This window comes from Dendropsophus ebraccatus, chromosome 2 (assembly GCF_027789765.1).
Source record: "Dendropsophus ebraccatus isolate aDenEbr1 chromosome 2, aDenEbr1.pat, whole genome shotgun sequence".
Taxonomy (NCBI): domain Eukaryota; kingdom Metazoa; phylum Chordata; class Amphibia; order Anura; family Hylidae; genus Dendropsophus; species Dendropsophus ebraccatus.
Window position 1 is genome coordinate 86,803,616 of NC_091455.1, and position 23,959 is coordinate 86,827,574.

Sequence of the window (23,959 nt, forward strand, 5' to 3'; positions counted from 1 at the left end):
GGAGAAAATGTTCTAGTGGCATTCCTAATGATGAAGAGGGTGGGGAGGAGGGACAGAGGGGTGGTGCAAAGTTAGGGCACAGATATTCTAAGCCACGCCCGTTGGGCACAAGCCCACAAGTTTAAAAGTTGTTTTTAGGACAATAACTGCATCACTTGCCGAATGGACCACAGGACAGATCTTGGATTAAAAGCAGCTATCCGAAGGTACAACCAGTTTGGGGGGGGGTCAGATTGTGGGTACAGAGTCGCTTTAAAGAGGCAATTGTTCCCATGGAGCATTGTGTAGCTTGTAAGATTTCATATGCCGGTGGCAGTATCCCCAAGGAGACACACTACTCCACCAGTCCCAGGTTGAAAGCATCTCACTAGCCAAGAACCGCAAGACAGCTGACTACAGATGGGTAACTCCCCTTCTCGTGGACATTCTGGCTTGGCGTATAAAACCTAATCCGGTTTTAATGCTCTTTAAAGGAGGTCTGTAGCGCTAATCACACACCCTTTTCCAGGTTCTTGATATAACCTCCAGTTCCCAAGATGGGCTGATAGTTTGACAATTCAGTTAACAGTCAGATGGGCGTGAACATAATTTTAATACCAGGAGTGAATATCAGGTGATGGGTGTGACTACAGTCAGGTGGTGTCAATGTCTTACAATAAAGGGGTGTGTGTGAACCTGATATTTACTCCTGTTACTAAAATTAAAGGGTTATTTGCATCTCCAAGGAGAGGGGATAACAGGCTGATTGGTGGGGCCCCACTGGGACACCCACCGATACCAAGATGGACACAGTTGTCCCAAGGATTAATAGAGTGGCCACCGCTCCATTTAACATCTATGGATGGGGGCTGCTGAACATTTCCAAGTTTAGCGCTCAGAAACATTCGGTGGCCCAGAGAGAATAGAGATGATCGAACAGCGCTGATGTTCAGGTTTGTACGAACTCGAACCATCGGTATTTGACTACTGCAGTCTTCCTGGTACGTGGGGAAGGTGGAGTCCCGCCTGGGAAAACAGGAATACAACTTATGGCCCAGGCTCTATTCCTGTTTTCCAGGCGGGACTTGGGCTGTCTCCACCTTCCCCACGGAACGGGAAGACTGCGGAAGTCAAATACCGATGGTTTAAGTTTGTACGAAAATGAACATTAGCGCTGTTCGATCATGTCTAATAGAGAATTAATGGAGCCCAGGCTGTGTATGTGTGGTGCACACTGCATTTAGTTGTGTCCCCATTGTTAAAATCAGTGAGGTCCCAGGAGTGGACCCCACTCATCAGCTTGTTGTTTCCTATGCTAAATATAGGCAAAAACAAGCTGAGATGGGAATGCCCCGATAACCCACATTTCTCAGGAACGGGAGAGCTTATCAAGAAGCCATAAAAAGGTGTGTAATCAAGGCTCCCTGAACTATTTAATGCTAGTAACATCTAAATTTTAGGGGTTTGCCAATGGGTCCAACATGGATTTGGAGGGAAGCTACCTTGAGTAGGGGGCACTGTTGAGAAAGTTCCTTTCCTTCTGGAAATGAGCTATTTTACAAGTGAATTTGGCAATTGATTTTTTTTTCCTTTGTATGGTCGGCAAATTTAAAGGGGTTTCTATTTGTTCTCTTCTTTAAAGTGTACATCCAGATTACCAGCAACTGTACATAATAAGCTTTTAATGCCATTTATGATTGCTATGCAGCTGAAATGTAATAAATGTGCATGTCTCAGAGCCCTGTGTCTGTCCCTGTCAGGTTTATATACCTGGCTTTGTTTCTTTTGTCATATTTTTGGCCATTTCTCAGTTAATTTGTTTCACCTCGGGCAGTTCCCATGTATACTGTTAAACATAGCACTGACATCGATACAGAGGGAAAAACCTGGTTTGCTGGTAATACCGCCACTGAGCTCATTTTGTGCAGAAAGGTGGCCTAATGGTCGTGGGAAAGTGTAGTCTTTAAGCCTCTAGGAGATCTGTATGGGCTGGATATAAATTCTTTACATGACCTAAAACTGAAAACTCATTGCTTATTTCTGATTCTATAGCAACTGGACAGAGTTGTTCAGATAAATCAAGAGTGAAATGTTCTAGTAAAATTTTTAAAATACTACATATTCATAAGATGCGTTTGTAAATTTTCATTTAATGTTGATGTTTTTCATTGGGTCTGCGATGGAACTGTTTAGGGGAAGCTTTATGATAAATTTTTTTTAAGGGGTTACTGTCATTTAACACAACTTTTGACACATCAGGGCCTGAGTGTTCAAACCTCCACCGATAGAACACACTAGAACGAGAAGTGCTCAGTAGAGCTCTTCTGTCAATGGCTCCCTGCGGTTTGCATATCCATTATAATTCTGTGGAGCTTTGTCAATGCAGCCAGATGGAGATGGCAGAAAGGGAAGAGAAGCACTGACTCAAGCACTTCTCCCAGCTATGTCTAGAGGCTGTTGGGGAACTGAATAATCAAACTTTTTGTCATGTCTGTAGCAGGACGTCAGAGGTTTTGTTAAAGTGACTGTACCACCAGGCCCAGGCTGAAGCACTGGAGGCGGGCCGACCCACCCTTAGTGGGAGGAAACCCTAGCCCCTCTATGATAGGGTTTCATTAATTCTAATGGAGTCACGTCATGGAGGGGCTGGAGTTTCTTCCCACTAAGGGTGGGTCGGCCCGCCTCGTGCTTCAGCCGGGGCCTGGTGGTACAGTCACTTTAAATAGTAAAATTTTAAAAGATTTACTCCCGTTCGATCCCCACCTATAATCTAAGCTTTTTTGTAATAGAACATGAATTGGGTCATTGAGCTGCTGAAAATCTCACTTCCTCGTACACTTTGTCTCCACCTCTTTGTTCTCCGCCTCCCTTATGAGACCAAGGTCACATGATCTCGGTCTCTTCTGTTGCCAGGCAAGCTGTAACACATCATCTATAACCCTTTCCACCACTGACATCACAACAATCAGTGAGCACCTGACCAAGGGGTGGGGAAACAAAATAATAGTGACAGCCTCCTGAGCAGTATAGGGTAAAGGAAACACAGTTGTTTAATCTCTCGCTCTCTTTTTAATCTATCCATGTAGTTGGATGGATAAATAGATATTTTGTTTACAGTGTAAAGCAGAGGCAGTAATAGGCAGATAGTAGGCTCTGAGGTGCAATGCATGCGGAGAGATGTTGTTTCCCAGCCGTCGCCATCTTGGATATAGACAGGCTTTTAGATAAACTTGTCAGTCAGAAACAGTGGCAGCTAGAAAGACGGGAGATGGCTCAAAATAATTAGGGGACTTGGTGAGTTAGGGTCCATTTACACAGAAAGATTATCTGCCAAAGATCTGAAGCCAAAGCCAGAAACAAACTATAAACAGAGATCAGGTCACAAAGGAAAGCCTGAGATTTCTCCTCTTTTCAAATCCATTCCTGGCTTTGGCTTCTAATCTTTGGCAGATAATCTGTCAGATAATCTTTTTGTGTAAAACCCTAAGACCTGCTAGGTTTGGAAGCATTTTATATTTTAGTTCTTTGGGGGAATACTCCTTTGAGGTCAATAAAGGTAAAAACAAAGAAGCAAATAGAATGAGAATAACCCTATACTTGAGAGTAATGATTGGGAATCCCCAATTGACTATCTGGGTTAGGTTTAGTGAGTAAGTTGTAAATTAAATATCAATAAAGGATATAGGTGACTTTTGATACAATAGTTAATAATGGATATCTTGGATGGTAAGTTTTACACACCGAATTGTGTAAATGGTTTTGCTCTTTTTTTCTCTTTGTTGATATTATTTGTGATATGTGTATGCTTTACTTTTTGAAATAAATAAGCACATTGCAGATGGAAAGGATTCTAGAGAAAAAGAGAACCATGAAAATAATCTAGTGTGGGACAGCTAATGTATTAGTTCAGCAGAGGTAATGGCAGAGTATTCGTGTAATAGGTGATATTTAAATTGCATTGGAAAAGCTCTGCAGGTTAGGGTGGAGCCTTACAGGTAGTGTATAGGTTGGCATGTAAGGAATGAGAGAAGGCTCGAAAGAGCGGCAGAGTGATTGCTATGGGTAAAGCCACTGTGTTATTATTTTACACATAACTCCTATTGTTTAGTGTGACTGTCTTTTACTACTGGAGCCCTGTAAACAAACGTGACCTTTTTGCTTCGTATTACACTGAACAGCCACTATATTAGAGACACCTTCCCTTTCAAGATTGGAGCTTTGCTGTGACTCTGAAATGCAGCATAAAATCAAGTAAACAGGTTGTCTGCAGGTCAGTTACAGTGTGAATCCCCCTTAGAATCAGAAAATCAATTGATCTAAGCAAGGTATCGTCCTCTTTGCCAGACTAGCCAGGGCCAGTATTTCATAGCCTGACAAACTTGTGGGCTGTTCTCGAGTGGTGTAAACGCTATACAGAAAATGGTGTGATTAAGGGGGAAAAAAAAGAGATCTCTGAAAACTAAAAATATATTTTTAACCCATTAAGGACAGAGACCAAAATGGCCTTAAGGACCGGAGCAAATTTCAGGAATATGACCTGTGTCACTTCATCTACTAATAACTTTGGGATGCTTTTACCTACAGTATCTGGCTGATTCTGAGATTGTTTTCTCGTGACATGTTATACTTTATATTTCTGGAAAAATTTTGTCGATACTTACAGCCTATCTTTAAGAAAAAAAAACCAAAATATTGTGAAAAATTTAGAAAAATTGCATTTTTCTACCTTTGAAATGTTGTGCTTGTAAGGAAAATGGTTATGCCACATAAATTATATATGAAATAGCATTAGCAACATGTCTACTTTATGTTGTCGGCATTTATTAAACTTTCATTCAATTGTTTAAGACAATAGAAAGCTTCAAAGTTTAGCAGCATTTTTTCAAATTTTCACAAGAATTTCAAAATCAGATTTTTCAAGGGACCAGTTCACGTTTGAAGTGTATTTGAGGGGGCTGTATATTATAAAGCCCCACAAAGAACCCCATTTCAGAAACTGCACCCCCCAAACTGTTCAAAATCAATTCCAGAAAGTTTTTTTTAACTCTTTAGGTGAGTCACAGAAATAAAAGCGTGAGAAAAGAGTGTGAGAAAATTGAAAATTTCAATTTTCTTTGTAGAAATTATATTGTGATCCAATATCTCTCATAATAGAAAACCTATTTCTAGAGAAATGCACCCCAATTCTTATTGCCCCATTTCTGCAGTTTATAGAAATCTATGATATGTGGCCCTATTGCGCTATTTGACGCAATCACAAGCCTCAGATGTAAAGGAGTGCCTAGTGAATTTTAAACCCTCCTTACAATTGGCCAATTTTCAAAGTACCACTTCTGGTTGGCAGAGGCTCTGGGGTGCCAAAACCTAACAAACACCACTAAAGGGATACCATTTATGAAACTAAACCCCTTAAGGAATATAACAAGGGGTATAGTGAGCACATGGACCCCACTAGTGACAGACACTAGACTAAAACTTGGTCTAGCCTTACATTTTTCAGGTTGACAAGGGGTTAAAAGGGAAAAAAAACAAACTTGTAGAGAAATTTCCCCCGAGTACAAAAATACCCCACATGGGGACATAATGTATCATGCGGGCGCAGGACAGGCCTCCAAAAGGAAGGCGCACCATTTGGCTTTTGGAAGCTGAATTTGGCCAGAAAGGAGGATGGAGGCCATGTCGGGTTTACAAAGCTTCCGTGCTGCCAAAGCAATGGAAACACCCCACAAGTGACCCCATTATGGAAACTACACCCCTCAAGGAATGTAACAAGAAGTATATTTGGCATATGGACCCCACTGGTGACAGACACAAATGTGGAACAATGTGCCGTGAAAATGAAAAATAAAAATTTTTACACTAAAACGTTGGTGTAACTTTAAATTTTTCATGTTCACAAGGGGTTAAAAGAAAAAATAAACCACTAATCATGTAGAGCAATTTCCCCCGATAACAGAAATACCCCACATGTGGGCACAAAGTGCAAAGCCGGCGCACGGAAAGCCTCCAAAGTGAAGGAGCGCAATTTGGATTTTGGAAGCTGGATTTGGCCAGAATGGAGGACAAAGGCCATGTCTGGTTTGCAGAGCCCTCGTGCTGCCAAAACATTGTTAACCCCCCACAAGTAATCCCATTATGGAAACTACACCCCTCAAGGAATGTAACAAGGGTTATAGTGGGCATATGGACCCCACTGGTGACAGGCACAATGTGCTGTGAAAATGACAAATTAAACTTTTTACACTAAAATGTTGGTGTAAACTTAGAATTTTTCATGTTCACAAGGGGTAAAAAGTCAAAATAAACCACTACTCATGTAGAGCAATTTCCCCCGATTACAGGAATGCCCCACATGTGGACACAAAGTGCAAAGCGGGTGCACGGAAAGCCTCCAAAGGGAAGGAGCTCAATTTGAATTTTGGAATCTGGATTTGGCCAGAATGGAGGATGAAGGCCATGTCGGGTTCGCAGAGCCCCCGTGCTGCCAAAACATTGCTAACCCCCCACAAGTGACCCCATTATGGAAACTAAACCCCTCAAGCAATGTAACAAGTAGTATATTGGGCATATGGACCCCACTGGTGACAGACACAAATGTGGAACAATGTGCCGTGAAAATGAAAAATTAAATTTTTTACACTAAAACGTTAGTGTAACTTTGAATTTTTCTTATTCACAAGGGGTTAAAAGAAAAAAACAAACCACTAATCATGTAGAGAAATTTCCCCCGATTACAGGAATATCCCACATGTGGACACAATGTGCAGGGCCGGCGCACGGAAAGCCGCCAAAGGAAGGGAGCGCAATTTGGATTTTGGAAGCTGGATTTGGCCAGAATGGAGGACGAAGGGCTGTCAGAGCCCCCGTGCTGCCAAAACAGAGGAAACCCCCTACAAGTGACCCCACCAAACTCAAGAATCTGGGGTCCGTACGGAGTGGGCTCACTTAAGGTGGCTTGTTGGGCTTCCTGGGGCCTAGTCCTGGGGCAGCGCCTTGGGGGCTTATCATCACTAAATGATGATGATGAGGAGGAGGAAGGAAGAGGGAACGAGGGATCTTCCTCTTCTCGCTCACTGGTTGTCTCAGTATCGGAGGCAGTCCAGGCAAATGCCTCTTCAGCCGAGAACAACCTGTGGGCCATTTATTTTTTTTTTTCTTTAGGATGCCTTCACACACACCGGATCCGCACACTGCGGATCCAGCGTCAGTGCATCCCTATGATTGACATCCCGCTGCGTATATGTAAGTTAACCCCCTGCCGGCCGGAGCATACTTTACCTCCTCCCTGCTCCGGCTTACTTCGGGGTTCCCGGCGTCTGCTCATCCCGTGCAGCCAATTAGTGTGCTGCCCTGCCGAACCTACTGATTGGCTGAGCGGGACATCCTGCTGAGAACCCCCTAAGCAAACCAGAGCGGGGAGGAGGTGATGTATGCTCTAGCCGGCAGGGGGTTAACTTACATACACACAGTGGGATGTCATTCCCGCTGCGTGTATGTATTCTCATAGGGATGCACTGGTGCTGGATCCGCAGCGGATTTCTCTGCGAATCCGCAGCGTGAAATCCCCTGCAGATCCAGTGTGTGTGAAGGCACCCTTAGAGGGGTGTGTAAGTGTTATGCTTTTACACGTGTGTTACTGTTTTATGTACAGTTTTTACATTTTATTCTTGTGTGTTTTTTAAGAGGGGAGGGTGGCAGCGGAGAGGGTAAGAGGAGATAGGAGAGAGTGGCAGGACAGAGGGGGGCTGGCAGGACGGAGGGGAGGGGGCTGGCAGGACAGGGGGGGTGCTGACAGGACGGAGGGGGGCTGACAGGACGGAGGGGGGATGACAGGATGGAGGGGGGCTGGCAGGACAGAGGGGGGGCTGGCAGGACAGAGGGGGGGCTGACAGGACAGAGGGGGTGCTGACAGGACGGAGGGGGGGGTTGGCATGACAGAGGGGGTGCTGACAGGACGGAGGGGGTGCTGACAAGACGGAGGGGGGGCTGACAGGACGGAGGGGGGGCTGACAGGACAGAGGGGGGCTGGCATGACAGAGGGGGGGCTGACAGGACGGAGGGGGGCTGGCATGACGGAGGGGGTGCTGACAGGATGGAGTGGGGGGCTGACAGGACGGAGGGGGGCTGGCATGACGGAGAGGGTGCTGACAGGACGGAGTGGGGGGCTGACAGGACGGAGGGGGGGCTGGAAGGACAGAGGGGGGGCTGACAGGACGGAGGGGGGGCTGGCAGGATGGAGGAGGGGCTGCCAGGATGGTGGGGGGGCTGGCAAGACAGAGGGGGGGCTGCCAGGACGGAGGGGGGGAGCTGGCAGGAGGATGACGGAGGAGGAAGCCGCTGGAGCAGGAGGTATCCCAAGGGGGGGTTTGGGGGAGGCGATGCAGCATGGGGGAAGGAGGGGGAAGCACCCGGTGCGGTCCTGGAGAGTTCCGGGTGCCTCCTCCCCCCGAGCTGCCTCCTCCCCCGGTAACAGGGAGATAGATGATCATCTTCCTGTTACCGGAGGAGGAGGCAGCACGAGGGGAGTAGGCACCCGGCGCCCGGCACACTCCAGGACAGCATCGGGCACCGGACTCACCACCCCCATCATCACCTTCTCTGCTGCAGATTCTTAGAAAGCAGAGAAGGTGATGATAGGAGTAGTAGTGGGGATCGCCCGTGATTGGCCGGCTGGTGGTTACCGGCCATTCACGGGCGATCAGGGGCCGGCACCCACAGGCAGATGATGCCCAGACATAGCTGTGATTGGTGCTGTCTCGGACAGCACCAATCACAGCTCTGTGCCTGGGTCCGGTCCCAGAAACACAGCAAATCGCTGTGATTGGCTGATGAAAAGTCATCGGCCAATCACAGCGATTGTCATCACGGGGGGCAGGGAAACTGCCCCCTACATGACACAGGAAGATGGCTGCTGCAAGAATCAGCAGCCATCTCCACCGAAGCACCGCGCGATTTTGTGCGGCGCCCGTTTAAAGGGCCCGCGTACCGGTACGTCATGGGTCCTTAAGTGACAGTGATCCATGACGTACCGGTACGTCATGGGTCTTTAAGAGGTTAATACATTGATTTAATGTAGTTATAAACACATAGTAATATTACTTTATCAATGCAGTGTATTGAAAATATATTTTTAGTCTACATAGTAACTCTTTAAAATCAGGTAGCTTGGTTTTGTGTGCTTCACCCGACAGGAAATATAAAATAAAAGAACTACAAAATGTGTATTGTCTACAGATCCCCGACTCCTCCCCCCTTTCCTTTGTAGACAGAAGGCTTGGCTGATTCTTGTCTCTGAGCTCAAGCCTCACCCCCTTAGTGATGTTACCATCTCTGACCAGCCCCTGAGCCTACTTCACATCTCTATCCTATACAAAGATATAACTCTTTATTGGGACATTTAGGGAGAGTCAGGTATGTTTACAACATGCATCCTGAGACTGGTAGTACTGAGCAACTGCTCATTCAGGAGGTACAACCATGATTTTTGAAGGTTTTTAGAACTGGGGCCAACAGCAATGCTATCTGCTTCTGCAGCATGTTTATTTTCTTTACCTGTTTATAACGTCATACAGTGTTAACTATGGCACTGATTCCCATTAAAAATGGGAAGTGGAATCCGTATGATGTATCCAGGGTGTCCTGTGATAATAGCAATGTTTACTGTATTGATAAAAGTAGACAGGCACATGTTCTGTATGAATTGAGGACGGCCCCTAATATTTTTTTTTTTCAGGTTGGCCCAGAGAACCCCCATACTGGCACTGGTAGAATTTCTATGCAGGTATCTATTACCAATGCCTGTTTTAGTAATTGACAACAAATTTTGATGCTTTGCATTGTCCACTGCATTAACATGGGCCAGTGCAGCTGTCAGTTAAAAAAAGACAAATGGAATCAGACACCAGAATAATTGAAGTCTAAAACATGCAACGATCCCTGAAAAATGAAATACACAGCAGTAAAATGAATTCTCTAGATTCACCACTCTATAAATGAAATAGATTTGCTATAACTTGTATGAGGAAGGTATCCATTCCTTTTATTTGTCTATTTGTATGTAGCATCACCATGACATTGTGTAATTGGTTTCTTGGCTGTCATTTCTGACAGTTTGGTAGTTTGCCGGCTACGTGGCTGGCAATACCTAAAATCATATTTAAAAGTCCTATTGTTTAATTAGTTTTAAACTCTAAAAAATAGCTAAATCCTCCTGCCATATCCAAGTGCATGAGTCTGTTAGATGTTCATTAGCTGTACCGATCTGTCTTTTGTCTGCCACTCACCAGGTGGCACGGGCATGTGTCTGCAAGTCTTTTTGAAGTTTAATTCCATGGCGGTTTTCTCCTAGTGCCCTGTCCTTGTATTCCTAAACCCTGTTGTTTACATTTTACATGCTGATCTTGGCAGGAGAAAAGCGCCACTAATCCGAGCCAAATGTAAATTCTGAAACACATAACTGTATATAAATTACTACAAAACAGAATTCACAAAGAACCTTTCTAGTTTTACTTATGTAAACAGTAGAAACTAAAAATGAACATTATAAACACCTGTGTACATTTTCTAACCCCCCTCCCCCCCCCTTATAGATATATGCATCAGGCTACAGGGAAAATACTGAAGACGCATATTCACACAGCCTATGTTAGGCCTCATTCACACGTCCGCAAAATTTGTCCATAACTAATTTCAAACACATTGATTTCAGCGTGCTTATTCACATATCCACAATTTTTGTAGATCTATGAATAGGCCACAAAAACAATTGGACATTCTATAGTGCGGATCAGCAATTGTGAAATGGGCCACTGTCTAGAATGTAGTGGTTAATGAATTGCAGACCACTACGGAGGCACAAACTGCTGTGCATAATCGTGGGTCCGCTACATGTGAATGAGGCTTTAAACTCCTATGCCAACCTATATCAGTCGTGTAACCAAGTTTTTTTGTGTATTTCAGGCTACAGAGAGCATTAATATTCTTGTCAGCGTCTGTCAGTCAGATAATGAAGAGTTGAGGAAAGTTGCATCAGAAACATTGCTGTCCCTAGGTAAGTCATTTGTACAGACATTTTACATGCACTAAAGCTGAAAATGCCACTCTGTAAGAACAGTTTGCATTCAACACAAAAATATCAATCATTTTGTGGCCATCAATAAAGCATTTATATACAGTACATACTAGGATTTTGTGGGACAGTTCAAGAATCAAGTACAAAATGGTGGACGGTCTTAAGCATAAAACATGTCAGTAAAGACTTATGGATCTAAAACTATATAGTCTGAAGGACAGAAGGGAAAAGGGGGGACATTATTGAAACCTTTAAATATTATATAATTAAAGGCCTAAGGATGTGTTTACACATACCATATCATAGTGGATTTCATGCTGCAAATTTCTCTGTGATATTTGCTACGATACTGAATTCTCTTAGTCAATGGCCTTCCATTTTAAATGTATTGTGCCATAGTCTTTTAAAAATGTAAGTTTTTGCCTCCTGACTTCATGCTTACCTGTCCACATTCCACCAGCACGCTCCCACATTCTCTGGGTCCCTGGCTGTGGTGGGACAGGGCAATGATTTCGGTGTGCCAGGACCCAGAGAAACATCGCCAGTGCAAAGCAGACAGGTTAGCATGGTGCCTGGAAGTAAGTAGTTAATTTTTACAAGTTATAGAACTATATTCTCGTAGCGGAATTTAAATCCGCTGCAGAAATGGAGTGTTATAGACGTTAATAGAAATCAGTATTGCAGCAGATTTCACTGCGAGGAACTTGCAGCGTGAAATCCACTGTGAATGTGGTACGTAAAGGCACCCTAAATAGGTTTTAGGACATGTCCTAGGGGCATGTCAAAAGTGAGTGTTCAGACTCTGAATAATTAGTAAAACAAGCTTAGAGACAACCGAGCTTCTATATGCTCCTCTTCCCGCTCTGCGTCTTTGAGACTTGGATGGCCCCATAGATTTGCATTGGGAGTCCATCAAGGTTACGTGACACAGAGCTGAGAGTAAACATGTTAGGCCAGTTCTCCTGGCTCATTCTTCTTATTGGTCAGTCTAAACACGCTGACAAAAACTTTTGATATGTCTCTGTGACATATCAAAAGTTGTTTTTTTTTTATAGGTACACTTTTTTTTTTAGATCATTGCCTCATTTACTGTAAATTTTAGGTTGTTTTTTATTTAGAGTGTTATTTAGAGTCGTTAACCGCAGCAAGGTAACCTAAAAGCAGATTTTTCTAATATTTTGTAATTTCAAGGTGAAGATGGAAGACAGGCATATAAAATTCTTTACAAAGCAACTTCGGAAGAAAATGGAATGCTAGCATATGAAAGCCTTGGGAAAACCACTTCAGAACGAGAAGATGGAATCCAGCTACATGAATGTCTTGAGGAGACCGCCTCAAAAGAAAATGAAAGGCAAACATATGAATGCCTTGATTCAGTGGCTCCAGTGACAGAAGATAGAAAGGAGGACTATGAGTGCATAGGGAGAACCACTCCAGAAGTAGTGACTATAGAAGAACACAGAGTCCCAGCTGCTGCCACTGCTTTTTAGTATCCTGTAGGTAAAGACTGAACATTACAACTGAATATATCTGCCTTTAGAAGCTGGTGCTGTATTCAGTAGGAAAAAATATTGATAATGTATGCATTAACGTATATGAGCCAATGTGAATTTGGTATAAATTTTAACATTTAACTTGTTCAGATTTATTCCAATAACCACAGTACTTTAACCCATCATCAGTGACCACGTATCTACTTTTATAACTTTCAAAGTAATTTATCTTTTTATTTAGTCCATACTGTTTTATTTCGCTCTTGATTTACCACAAATATCCCTGCTTGTGGTTAAAGGGGTTGTCTAGGATAAAAAAAAAAATGGATTAGCCATCCATATCAGATCAATGGGTGCTGAACCCTGCACCTGCTGATCAGCCGCTGCATCAGATGTACGCTGTGAATGACACCAGAAGCACATGGCTCTGTTCATTGTGTAGCAGCTGTTGCAGTTACTGCATCTCTACTCCCATAAAGTTCATTAAGCCGGCATGGACACTACCCAAATAACGGAGCTGAGTGCTTCCAGCTCAGTTCACTATGAATATCTTGTCAGCAGAGGGCCGGGCATGGGCATGCCGCTGATCAGATATTAATGACCTGTCCTGAGGATAGGCCATCAATCACAGAATCCCAGAAAACCCTGTTACATACATTTTCCATGTAGGTTTTTTAAATGCTCTAGGATTCTTTTATTGGCTATAACCGCACATTTCCTTGAATCTAGTTTTATGCATGTTCTCTAGTTCTGTATAATTTTTTTTCTTCCTACACCTGATGCCAATATCCTAGGTCATGTCATTAGTTTGCTTTCCGTGCTGGCCTAACAATGAGGCAGACAGAATTGTAAAGATCACTATGATATTTGATCATTTAATCTAAAATATGAAACAACAGATCTGGGCATACATCCAGCCACCCAAAAAAACGTACATAAACAATAGGATGTAGGTCAAGCCAGAATACCGGATTCTACCCTATTAGAGTAATTTAACCCATGCAGCTCAGCTCAGTGTTGTCATAATGTGGTGTAACTGAGGAAAGATGATAGCTCCAGAACATTTGCCCTGAATATGTCATGTGTTTTATACTTGCCTCTCTTGTCTAATTTTTGCTTAATACAAGCAATCCTGGAAATGGTATACTGCCATGCATTTTCCTTCTAACTGCATAAAACATTAATACAGTTGTTTGTAACCTGCCTCTAGTGATAATGCTGCTTTTTGTTTGTAATTTAGCGCCAGTTTTTAAAGGCACACATTTGTAAATATATTTTCCTGCTAGAAGAATCGCCCCCTTTTATCAAACTACAAACAGTTATTTTATATAACACATTTTATAGTGAATTATTCCTCTTTCTCTATATATATACATATATATATTTGTAAATCTATTTATTTGTATTTCTTTGTTCTTTATTGAACTGATTAGTAACACTGGAGTTTTTATCAGTATCCATACATATATCTACTACTGGGTGCCAGTCAGTGAAGTCCTAAAAACTGTTTATGACACTATATAGGATACAGGGAAGGCAGTGAAATCACATATTGGGTTATGGTCATACAGGTGGCATAACTGAAAACAAAACATGTAGTAATGTGCCCAGGAGCTGGCACCCCCCTGCCGGTGTGTGCCCATACTTCGGTCTACATGTATCCATAAATAAAGAATTGTGTTTTGCAGCTAATGGTGAGTGCAGCTACTTTTTCTATTGCTTATTTCAGGTGGGCATATGTTGGTGCCCAGAGCTTTCTGCACTGATCACTGTTCTGGTCTTTCCTCCCAGCTCTGGCTCCATTTCGGAGCTGATAGTTGCAGATATATCATTCTCACTGCTTTTCCTGTCCTCTGTATAGTGCTGTCAGCAGCTGGGAAGGTCCAGAACTGCTGACACACTCTCTTTCATAAATCAACCACCAGTATTATACTCAGTAGCATTGCATGATCCAGTCATTGGCAGGGACTTATTGATGAAGGGTGCTAGAATGTATATCACATGATATCATTCTTTTCATAGCTAATGGCTGACTAAGAGAGAGACCAGGTGACTCCACAAGACAGGAACTGTTGTTATTAAACCTCTTTTGTTTAGCCCTTTGGTGGGCTTTTTATTGGATGCAAATATACCCACTCTCCATTAAGGGTCCTATTACACCAACAGATTATCTGACAGATTTTTTAAGCCAAAGCCAGGAATGGATTTGAAAAGAGGCGAAATCACAATCTTTCCTTTATTACCTGTTCTCTGATTATAGTCCATTCCTGGCTTTGGCTCAAAACAAATGTCAGCCTCTACACTAGTCCTCTGATTTTAAGAGTTCTGTCCTAGTGATAGACTTGTAAAATACATCAGCTACAGCCTAACAAGTGGTTTCATCCCCAGACCTTCAGCCAGTTAAAAAAAAAATGTTTTATACCATTTTGTAGCCTCAGGTTCCCTGATGTAAACCTGGATCGTGTGCCTTCATATTCACACCTACCTGAGCCTGATACAAATCCCCTCATATTGATATTCATTAAAAAAAAAAAAACAACAATGTTGCGATCGGGGCACCCGTGGCCACAAAATAGCCACTTGATTCTTTTATACTCATTAGATGTATTAACAGTTGAAAAAAATGGGGAATGGAAATCCCTCTTCTTGGGTCAATATACCACAAAATGTCTAGGAAAAGGCCTTTAATCTACATTGTATGTTCAATACTAGTGACTTTGTGAGTCACCTGAAGAATTGTGGAAAGTGTCACTAGGCTTTAGAGTTGTAATTGAAAGCTGAATGCTAAGGCACCTGAGCACTGTAGGGAAGAGAACATTGGGATTGCCTCTCATTGCAGATGTATGAAGAGCCCAAAAAGCAGGCATCATTAGCAGCAGTAGTATCAGCAATATCATTATTTATCAAGTTTCCAGACCATAGTAGTGGAAATGGTTTCTACGATCTGTAAGCAAAGCAGACACTGGAGCAGGTCCTTGTCTTGTATATGGTATTTGCTATATTCCTCTAGTGCAATTGTAGTAGTTAACAATATATAAACTGTTCCAGCGCAGCCTTAGGCTATGTTCACACTACGTAAGTCTCCGGACGTAGCGCGTTCCGTGAATAAGCGGCCGGAGATTTACGTAGTTTGCGTACAATAGAAAGTATACGATACGAACTTACGCCCGGATCGTACGCGGCGCCGTAAAAAATTAATCAGACCATTGTTTGAGGACAAAAATGCCGTAACTTACGCCCGTAGCGTAACATGCGGTCCCGTACGTAGTGGCGATTTCTTCATTTTTCCACTTTTCTTTGCCGATCCAAAAGGTTCTGTACCCCACGGGGCTAGGCGAAGATTTCCAAGTAAAAGACCGCTGTCAGATCGCTACATAGGGCGCTCGGGAAGCGCAAGTAGACTACGGGTGTAAGTTCGCGGTCCGTACGTAGCCAGCCGCAACTTGCGTAAATTCCCGGCCGAAGTTTAACACGTATATGTACGGCCGCGAAAATACGCGGCCGGACATATACGTAGTGTGAACATAGCCTTACAGTGTGGGTGACCCGACTTACAAGTAATGCGTGTACTACTGTTGTTTGCTTGCCACTTTTTTGAAGATGATCTTCCCCAACCCTCTGTCGATATAGTCTAGTTCAGGTTTGTACAAGCTCCAGTACACATTCTGTACAGTAAAATTCTCTGCCCATTCAACAACAGCATCAATAATGCCAACAGAGAACTGAATCCTATGAAACAAATTGTCAGATTTACAATATTTCTCGGTCCTGACAAAAATAATATATGTTCAGCACAAAAAATCATTAAATTAATTCCACAGGCCATTTCATTCAGTTTCAGATAATGGGTGATACTGGTCTCCCAAATGTCAGGATCACCCACCCATGTACAGCATAAGATATACAGTGAAAGGGCCCATATCTGCTTATGGCTGTGTTCACACAGCTGTTTTACAGTTTGTTTGTCTTTTTACTTTTTATGTTCTATTAAACATATCCTTAAGCTTAAAATAGCAATGAAAGCAGATGGCCAATTGGGATGTTCAATTGGGCTACCCATTGACCATTATTGTATTCCACTGCAAAAAGTACATGCCAAAATGTATAAAACAAAAGGTATTGTATCCTTTTAAAATCCTTTGCTACTTTTACAGAATGTCCACCATTCTTTTATCAAGAAGAATGAAGTTCATTCTGCCTTACTCCTCAGACATAATAGTATATAGTAGAGAACAATGTCCTACAGTTGCAATATGTTCATCACCTCTGTTCCCTGGACCTAAATAAAGCTATATAAGTTAGGATGAAAATAAACCATTTATATTGTTTTGTATTCTTAAGAGCACATTTCTATTTATTCAGGGATATTCAGGTAACTGTACGCTATCATTTTAATGTAAATAAATGTTAAGCCGCTCACCTTTTACAAGCAGATGAAAGTGACAGGGAGTCTGGTACTTCTACTAGAACAGTGCCCTTGATGTCAATCCTTTGTCATAAGGTAAAGGTAAACAGCTAAGAGGTTTCCACGCACCTTGACTTATGAACAAAAGCTTCTGGTGCTTTGATATGGCCAGAAGTAATTGATGAGGCATTGTTGCTTGTCTTCTACACAACCTGCAGTGTTGTGCGGCATAGTACGTACTGTAATGCTATGTAAAAACTGTACCGTTCCAGCATTAACGTTTGCCAAGACACCTGGCAGAACCTATTTTCTAAAATTGGTAGAAACAGTGTATATTTATTGCTAGATTATATACTTATTATTACCCTGTATGTCTTTATTCTTCATGGTTTTATTTAACATTATTAAAGTAAAGTATATTAAAGTTGCTTTTGCTTTCAATGAAGCAAGGTCCATGAAGTGCTGGTTCTTGAAAAGGATTAATGTTAAATTCCTAGCAGTGTCTTGTTCTATTGCATGAGGTGATTCCTCGTTCGGACTGACCTGTGCTATTGTGCCTTTTTAGATCTGCAGTATTTGTACTAAGTCTATTTTCCTTTGTGTATAAGTTACAATAAAGACTATTTTTGAAATACTAGCATATAGTTTCCATTGTCATCTTTAACCTGTTAAAAAGGGTTATGTCTTTTGCTATTTGCAGCCACTCCCCTCTATAGCTAATAGGCTGGAGCTGTCTTCTATTTACTTAAAGGGGAACTCCACATAAGGAAAACTTGTTTTCTATTAAAAGTTATATAGATGTGTCTATATAATGTATTACTATATCTGTGCGGTTCTGCCACACTGGTAGCTGATAGAAATCCAGGAAGTGAAGAAAAATGGCATCTGTGCCAATTCACATTGTCTCCTGCTCCTTCTGCTCTCCCACCTTAGGAGACAAATATTCCATGCCTCTGTCTCACATTGTGTGTGTTTGCTGAGTGCAGGCTGATGATGCAGACAGGGGACAGGGTATGATCTCACAGGAGGCTTGGCTGGATCCCCCAATCCCCTAACTGATTCACCATCTCTGACCGGCCCCTCACTACACCTGAGCAGGCAAGGAGAGACAGAAGCAGGTGATGGAACTTTACTGATTGTGGAAAACTCTGCAGTGAAATTAGGGCTGTGTTCACACATGTTGGAGTTTCATTGCACTAACACAAATGATGCTTAACAGCACAGAGGATCAAAGCCGGCACTGCCAATTCCACCTGCACAAAAACAAGGCATAAACAGTATATCCCATGTAACATAATATGGGATAAGTCCTTATTGTGGGGCTCAACCTCAAAGGTAAAAGATGCTTGATCATAATATGTGCATGGAGATGAAAAGAAAAAAAAATAACTAAATTTAAAAAGTTCTTTGCTTTATTCCAATATCAGCGTTACATGTAGTAATAGCGTGCTGTGTGGGACTGGGACTACAATGAAATGATAAAGTACTGCAAATAATTCAGTAATACAATGAAACTGCAATGTGTGAACACAGCCTAGATGTTCTGCAACAGATTTGGGCAGGGTGGGGGACTGTGATGAACAGCTGAGGGAAAGCATTGCATTCTGAAACCTTTAGTACTGAGTACTGCTCAACCAGGAAATACAGAAACACAAAACAGAACAAAACCCCCCAAAGCAAATGGATTTTTGGTAGTTTCAAAACTGGGATAGATAGGTAAGTAATGCTATTTGCTTCTGCGGAAGTTTCATTTTTCCCCCTCTACCTGGAGTTCCCCTTTAACATTTTCTAAACTAGACAACAGTATATCGGGGTCACTGGCCTAATTTATTTTCCAAAACTGTTTCAAACTTTGAAAGTCCCCAATACTTCTATAGTCCCACTTGAGACAGACATGACCAGTACAGTAACACTGACCCAACTAAAGTGACTGGCTGTAGTGGCCACATACTTATGTTTAAAGAGAACAGGAAATACAGAAACTAGCTGGACCCAGGAAGCAGTGGAACAAGATCAGCCGAAAATCGGTAAGTATGGCTTCTATCATTATCTTCCACCATTCTGAGCCATTTGCAGAGGTGTAGCTAGCTTTTCCTGCTCCCAGGGCTAAGATTCAGTTTGGCAATAGGGGTACAACAACAGGGGACAGGGATGACTATTAGGTACAGCGACATGGTAGATACAGCAACAGCAGACAGGGGTAACAATCAGGGTTGGAAGTGTGTATGTTATATTGTACTGTGTTGGCACTGATGTTCTCTCCTGGCTCTAAACAGTTTAACACATTAAGGGATTAAAGGACAAGTGCCATGAAAAACTTTTTCCCAGTAATTGAAGCACATTACAAAGTTATATAACTGTAATATGCTTCAATCACCTATCTGCCTCCCTTCCCTGTCTTTTCCCCCCTCCACCCCCCACCAGGAAGTGTCCTAACTCACACAGACCTAATTACTGCCGTCACCAGGCAGCTCCTTCTTGTGAGGATGAGTCATCAGCAGGAGGGCTGCTCTAGGTCCTGTTACACCAGCCCCCCCCCCCCCCCGTCCCCAGTCCAAGTGATGGCTTGCAGTTGTTCAGCCAATAGGAGCTGAGCAAGCTGAGTCACCTGACAAGGCAGGGGAGGGGGGAGGCTAGTGTAACAGGAAAAGGAGCTGAGAGAAGAGCTTGGTGACGGTGACGGCAGTAATTAGGTCTGTGTGAGTTAGGACACTTCCTGGTGGGGGGTGGAGGGGGGAAAAGACAGGGAAGGGAGGCAGATAGGTGATTGAAGCATATTACAGTTATATAACTTTGTAATGTGCTTCAATTACTGGGAAAAAGTTTTTCATGGCACTTGTCCTTTAAAAAGGGTTTTCCAGGATAAAACAATTTATAGCCTATCTACAGATTTCACAGTAGCACAAGCACCTAACAGTTTATTGTTTCATCCTGGACATCCCCTTTAGTTATTAGGACAAATGTCTGATTCTGTTTATACACACACAACACATTATACAAATCCAAAACATCAAGTATACACAGGGGCATGTAACACAAAATGCATACATTAAACAAATACATATTAGTCCCTTTACCACAAGTGTATATAATTAGGAATCTCCCAATGCAGTCTGCCTTTAAAAACATGTGTGAAGAAAAAGATTGTTCTCATGACATCACTCACTTCCATCATGATACAGTAATGCAGTTCATGAACTTTTTTCCCTCCTAGGTCTTCTACATCCAACTGTGTAAAAATTAAAATATGTGTATCACACCTTTTATGTATAGTTATGTATTCTTACCTCTTGCACTAGAGCTGGTGTCTGTTGTGACCTTTGTTTCATCATTCTTTACTCAGATTGGTGTTAATGTCTTATTTCCTTGCTGTTAAAAAAAAGAATAGTTCAAAGAGGTTCTGTTAATGTTTATCAATAGACTGTATACATCAGCTCATTAACATGTCTTTTCAGTTAATTCATGGCCCAAAGCACAGACCTGATCTTTGTCTATTAAAAGAAAATCCTGAAAATTGCTGTTTTCTTAATCCTAAACAGAAGTAGAGATTTGGTATCATTACTTTTGCAGAAACACAAGAGTCTAACTTGCAGCTTTAGCATTCGAATCCCATCTGATGGACCACTTGATCATTTTATTGAGAGGACACAGATTCATTTTAGAATTTTCCCAAATTTTTACCATTGTAACAATCTTTCTTTACACTAATAGGCAATCTGTTCTGCTTCTGTGACAAATCCCTAAATTGCTATATTTTAGTCATACCATAAATAATTAAATAAATCCATTCACATTTGATTACTTATGTTTTCTAATCCTGTTTAGAAGATTTGGTGAATTACCTATCAGGGCTCTCAGAAGATATGGTTTTCCCATTTGTTTAGGATTTTTCCTCAGTTTGACATAAAACTACCAATACATCATTGACACCAGATAGCATATTACACAGCAGCTTAGAGCTTCAGTGTCAGCTTCTAGCTGAATTATACCCGATATATTCCACACCTGGTAGTATTTGTGCCGGAAATTCACATCTCCACATAGAAGCAGTGGTAAATATCACACTTCACTTATCGAGCTGCTGAAGCCTGCAATGAGCAAAGAACTTTTGGATTATCTTGTTCAATATTTACCTACATGGCAAATGTTTAGCTACAAACTGACCTATGTTTAGTGTCCATCACCAAGAATTTGACCAAATAGATGCATTTTTTTACCTAAAATCAAAGATGGGAGAGAGCAAAGTCTGCAGCGCCTTTACAAGGTTTACAAACGATAGCTGGATCACTTGAAAAGCCATTTAAGTGCATTGGTATCGGCTGCACGTCCCATTTGCACAGCAAGATGTGTGGCCGATAGTAATTTAAAAAAATATTCAGTCGCAATCCTCTGCCCTTAAATCTGTATAAGGCTTAACCCCTTAAGGACCGGGCCTGAAATGGCCTTAAGGATCAAGGCAAATTTTATGAATATGACCTGTGTCACTTTATTCATTAATAACTTGGGAATGCTTTTACCTATCCGGCTGATTTTGAGACTGTTTTCTCATGACATATGGTACTTTACATTTCTGGTAAACTGGAGTCGATACTTATAATGAATATTTATGGGGGGAAAAACAAAATAACGTGAAAAATTGCATTTTTCCAACTTTGAAACTGTTCTGCTTATACAGAAAATGGTTATGCCACATAAATTATATATTAAAAAGTATAAGAAATATGTCTACTATATGTTGGCAGCATTTATTAAACTATCTTTCATTTTTTTAGACAATAGAAAGCTTAAAACATTAGCAGCAATTTTCCAAATTTTCTGTAAAATTTCAAAATCAGATCTGTTCAGGTTTAGGGTGCCTTCACACGTACCGTATCGCTGTGTATTTATCGCTACAAGTTTCTCGCACATAAATCCTCAGTGATACTGATTGCTATAAGGTCAATGCGATTTTGGTGCATGTTTGGTGCGATTTTTACATGCAAGTTCTGATTTTCACAGGAGCGTTAAACACCACAAAAAAACGCAGCTACTTTTGTGCAAGTTTCGTGCGATAAATACGCAGCTATACGGTATGTGTGAAGGCACCGTAAAAGTGTATTTGAGGGGATTATATGTTAGCCCCACAAAGCACCCCATTTCAGAAACTGCACCCCCCAAACTCTGCAAGGGCACATTCAGAAAGTTTTTTAACCCTTTAAGTAAGCCACAGAAATAAAAGCTAAGTGTGTAAGAAAATTGAAAATTTAAAGAGATTTTATTGTAATCCAATATCTTTCATAACTATAAACCTATTAACAGAGAAATGCACCCTAATATTGATTGCCCTGTTTCTACAGTTTATAGAAATACCCCATATGTGGCCCTATTGCGCTATTTGACGCAACCACAATCTTCAGATATAAAGGAACGCCTAGTGAATTTCAATGCAGAGGTTGGCAGAGGCTCTGGGGTGCCAAAACATAAAAAACACCACTAAAGGGACACCATTTAGAAAACTACACCCCTCAAGGAATGTAACAAGGGGTGGGGTGAGCATTTGGAACCCACAGGTGTTAACACAGATTTTCAGAAAAATGTGGCGTGAAAAAGGAAAAAAATTATTTTTTTACACTAAAACGTTGTTCTCGCCTTAAATTTTACATTTTTACAAGGGGAAAAAAGAAAAAAAAACACCAAACGTGTAGCGCAGTTTCTCCCGAGTACAGAAATACCCCACATGTGGACATAAAGTGCCAAGCGGGGCAGGATGAGCCTCCAAAGGGAAGGAGCGCCAATTGGCTTTTGGACGCTGAATTTCACTGGAATGGATTTCAAGGGCCATGTCGCATTTACAAAGCCCTCGTGCTGCCAAAACAGTAGAAACCTCCCACAAGTGACCCCATTCTGGAAACTACACCCCTCAAGGAATCTAACAAGGGGTGCAGTGAGCATATGGACCCACTGGTGATGGCACAAATGTGAAATAATGTGACGTGAAAGTGAAAAATTTTATTTTTTTCACTTTCACGGCACAAATGTGCCCGTCATCAAGGGGTCCATATCCTCATTGCACCCCTTGTTAGATTCCTTAAGGGGTGTAGTTTCCAGAATAGGGTCACTTGTGGGGAGTTTTCACTGTCTTGGCAGCACGAGGGCTTTTAAATGCGACATGGCGTTCATTATCCATTCAGGCCAAATCCAGCCTTCAAAAGCCAAATGGCGCTCCTTTGGAGGCTTGCCCTGCGCCCACATGGCAGTTTATGTCCACATGTAGGGTAAATATCTCTACACATTTTTTTTCTTTTTTTCTTTATCTTTTAACCCCTTGTGAAAATGAAAAAAATCAAGACAAGATCAATGATTTAGTGTAAATATTGGTCTAGCCTTGATTTTTTTTCCATTTCCACAAGGGGTTAAATAAGGAAATAAACGCAAAACGAGTAGCGTAATTTCCCCTAAGTACGAAAATACCCCACATGTGGACATAATGTGCCATATGGGTACAGGGCAAGCCACCAAAGGGACAGAGAGCCATTTAGAGGCTGGAATGAAGGATGGAGGCCATGTCGCAATTACAAAGCTCCTTTGCTGCCAGGACAGTAGAAACACCCCACAAGTGACCCCATTCTGGAAACTACACCCCTCACGGAATCTAACAAGGGGGGCAGTGAGCATATAAACCCCACTGGTGACGGGCACACACGTGGTGTGAAAATAAAAAAATAATATTTTTGTTTCCTTTTCACAGCACAAAATGTGCCCATCACCAGGGGGCCATATCGTCACTGCACCCCTTGTTAGATTCCTTATGGGGTGTAGTTTCCAGAATGGGGTCACTTGTGGGGAGTTTCTACTGTCCTGGCCGCACAGAGGCTTTGTAATTGCATCATGGCAAGGCTCTAATGGGAATGGGGACCATGCCTATTTAGTTGGGGAAAAGAGACAGTTTTTAATTTATTTGGGGGTATTATGCCAATTATTAGTTTATAAGGTTGAAAAGGACAGAAGTCCATCAAATTCAACCTGTGTTGA

At 42.0% G+C, this 23,959-nt stretch overlaps 1 protein-coding gene across 6 annotated transcripts in view; it reads left to right on the forward strand.

Annotated features, from left to right (window-relative positions):
• RIPOR2 (RHO family interacting cell polarization regulator 2) overlaps nt 1–17,585 on the forward strand; it is a 161,048-nt gene extending 143,463 nt beyond the window's left edge. For 4 of the 6 annotated variants that reach the window (XM_069957916.1, XM_069957914.1, XM_069957917.1 and 1 more), the window contains 3 exons: nt 9,713–9,760; nt 10,939–11,029; nt 12,242–17,585. In XM_069957916.1, the coding sequence (XP_069814017.1) occupies nt 9,713–9,760; nt 10,939–11,029; nt 12,242–12,540 (438 nt within the window). In that variant the 3' untranslated portion in view covers nt 12,541–17,585. The remainder of the gene's footprint in view (nt 1–9,712; nt 9,761–10,938; nt 11,030–12,241) is intronic. The other 2 variants (XM_069957920.1, XM_069957915.1) reach the window with 1 other exon arrangement.
• Nucleotides 17,586–23,959: the final 6,374 nt, after the last annotated feature.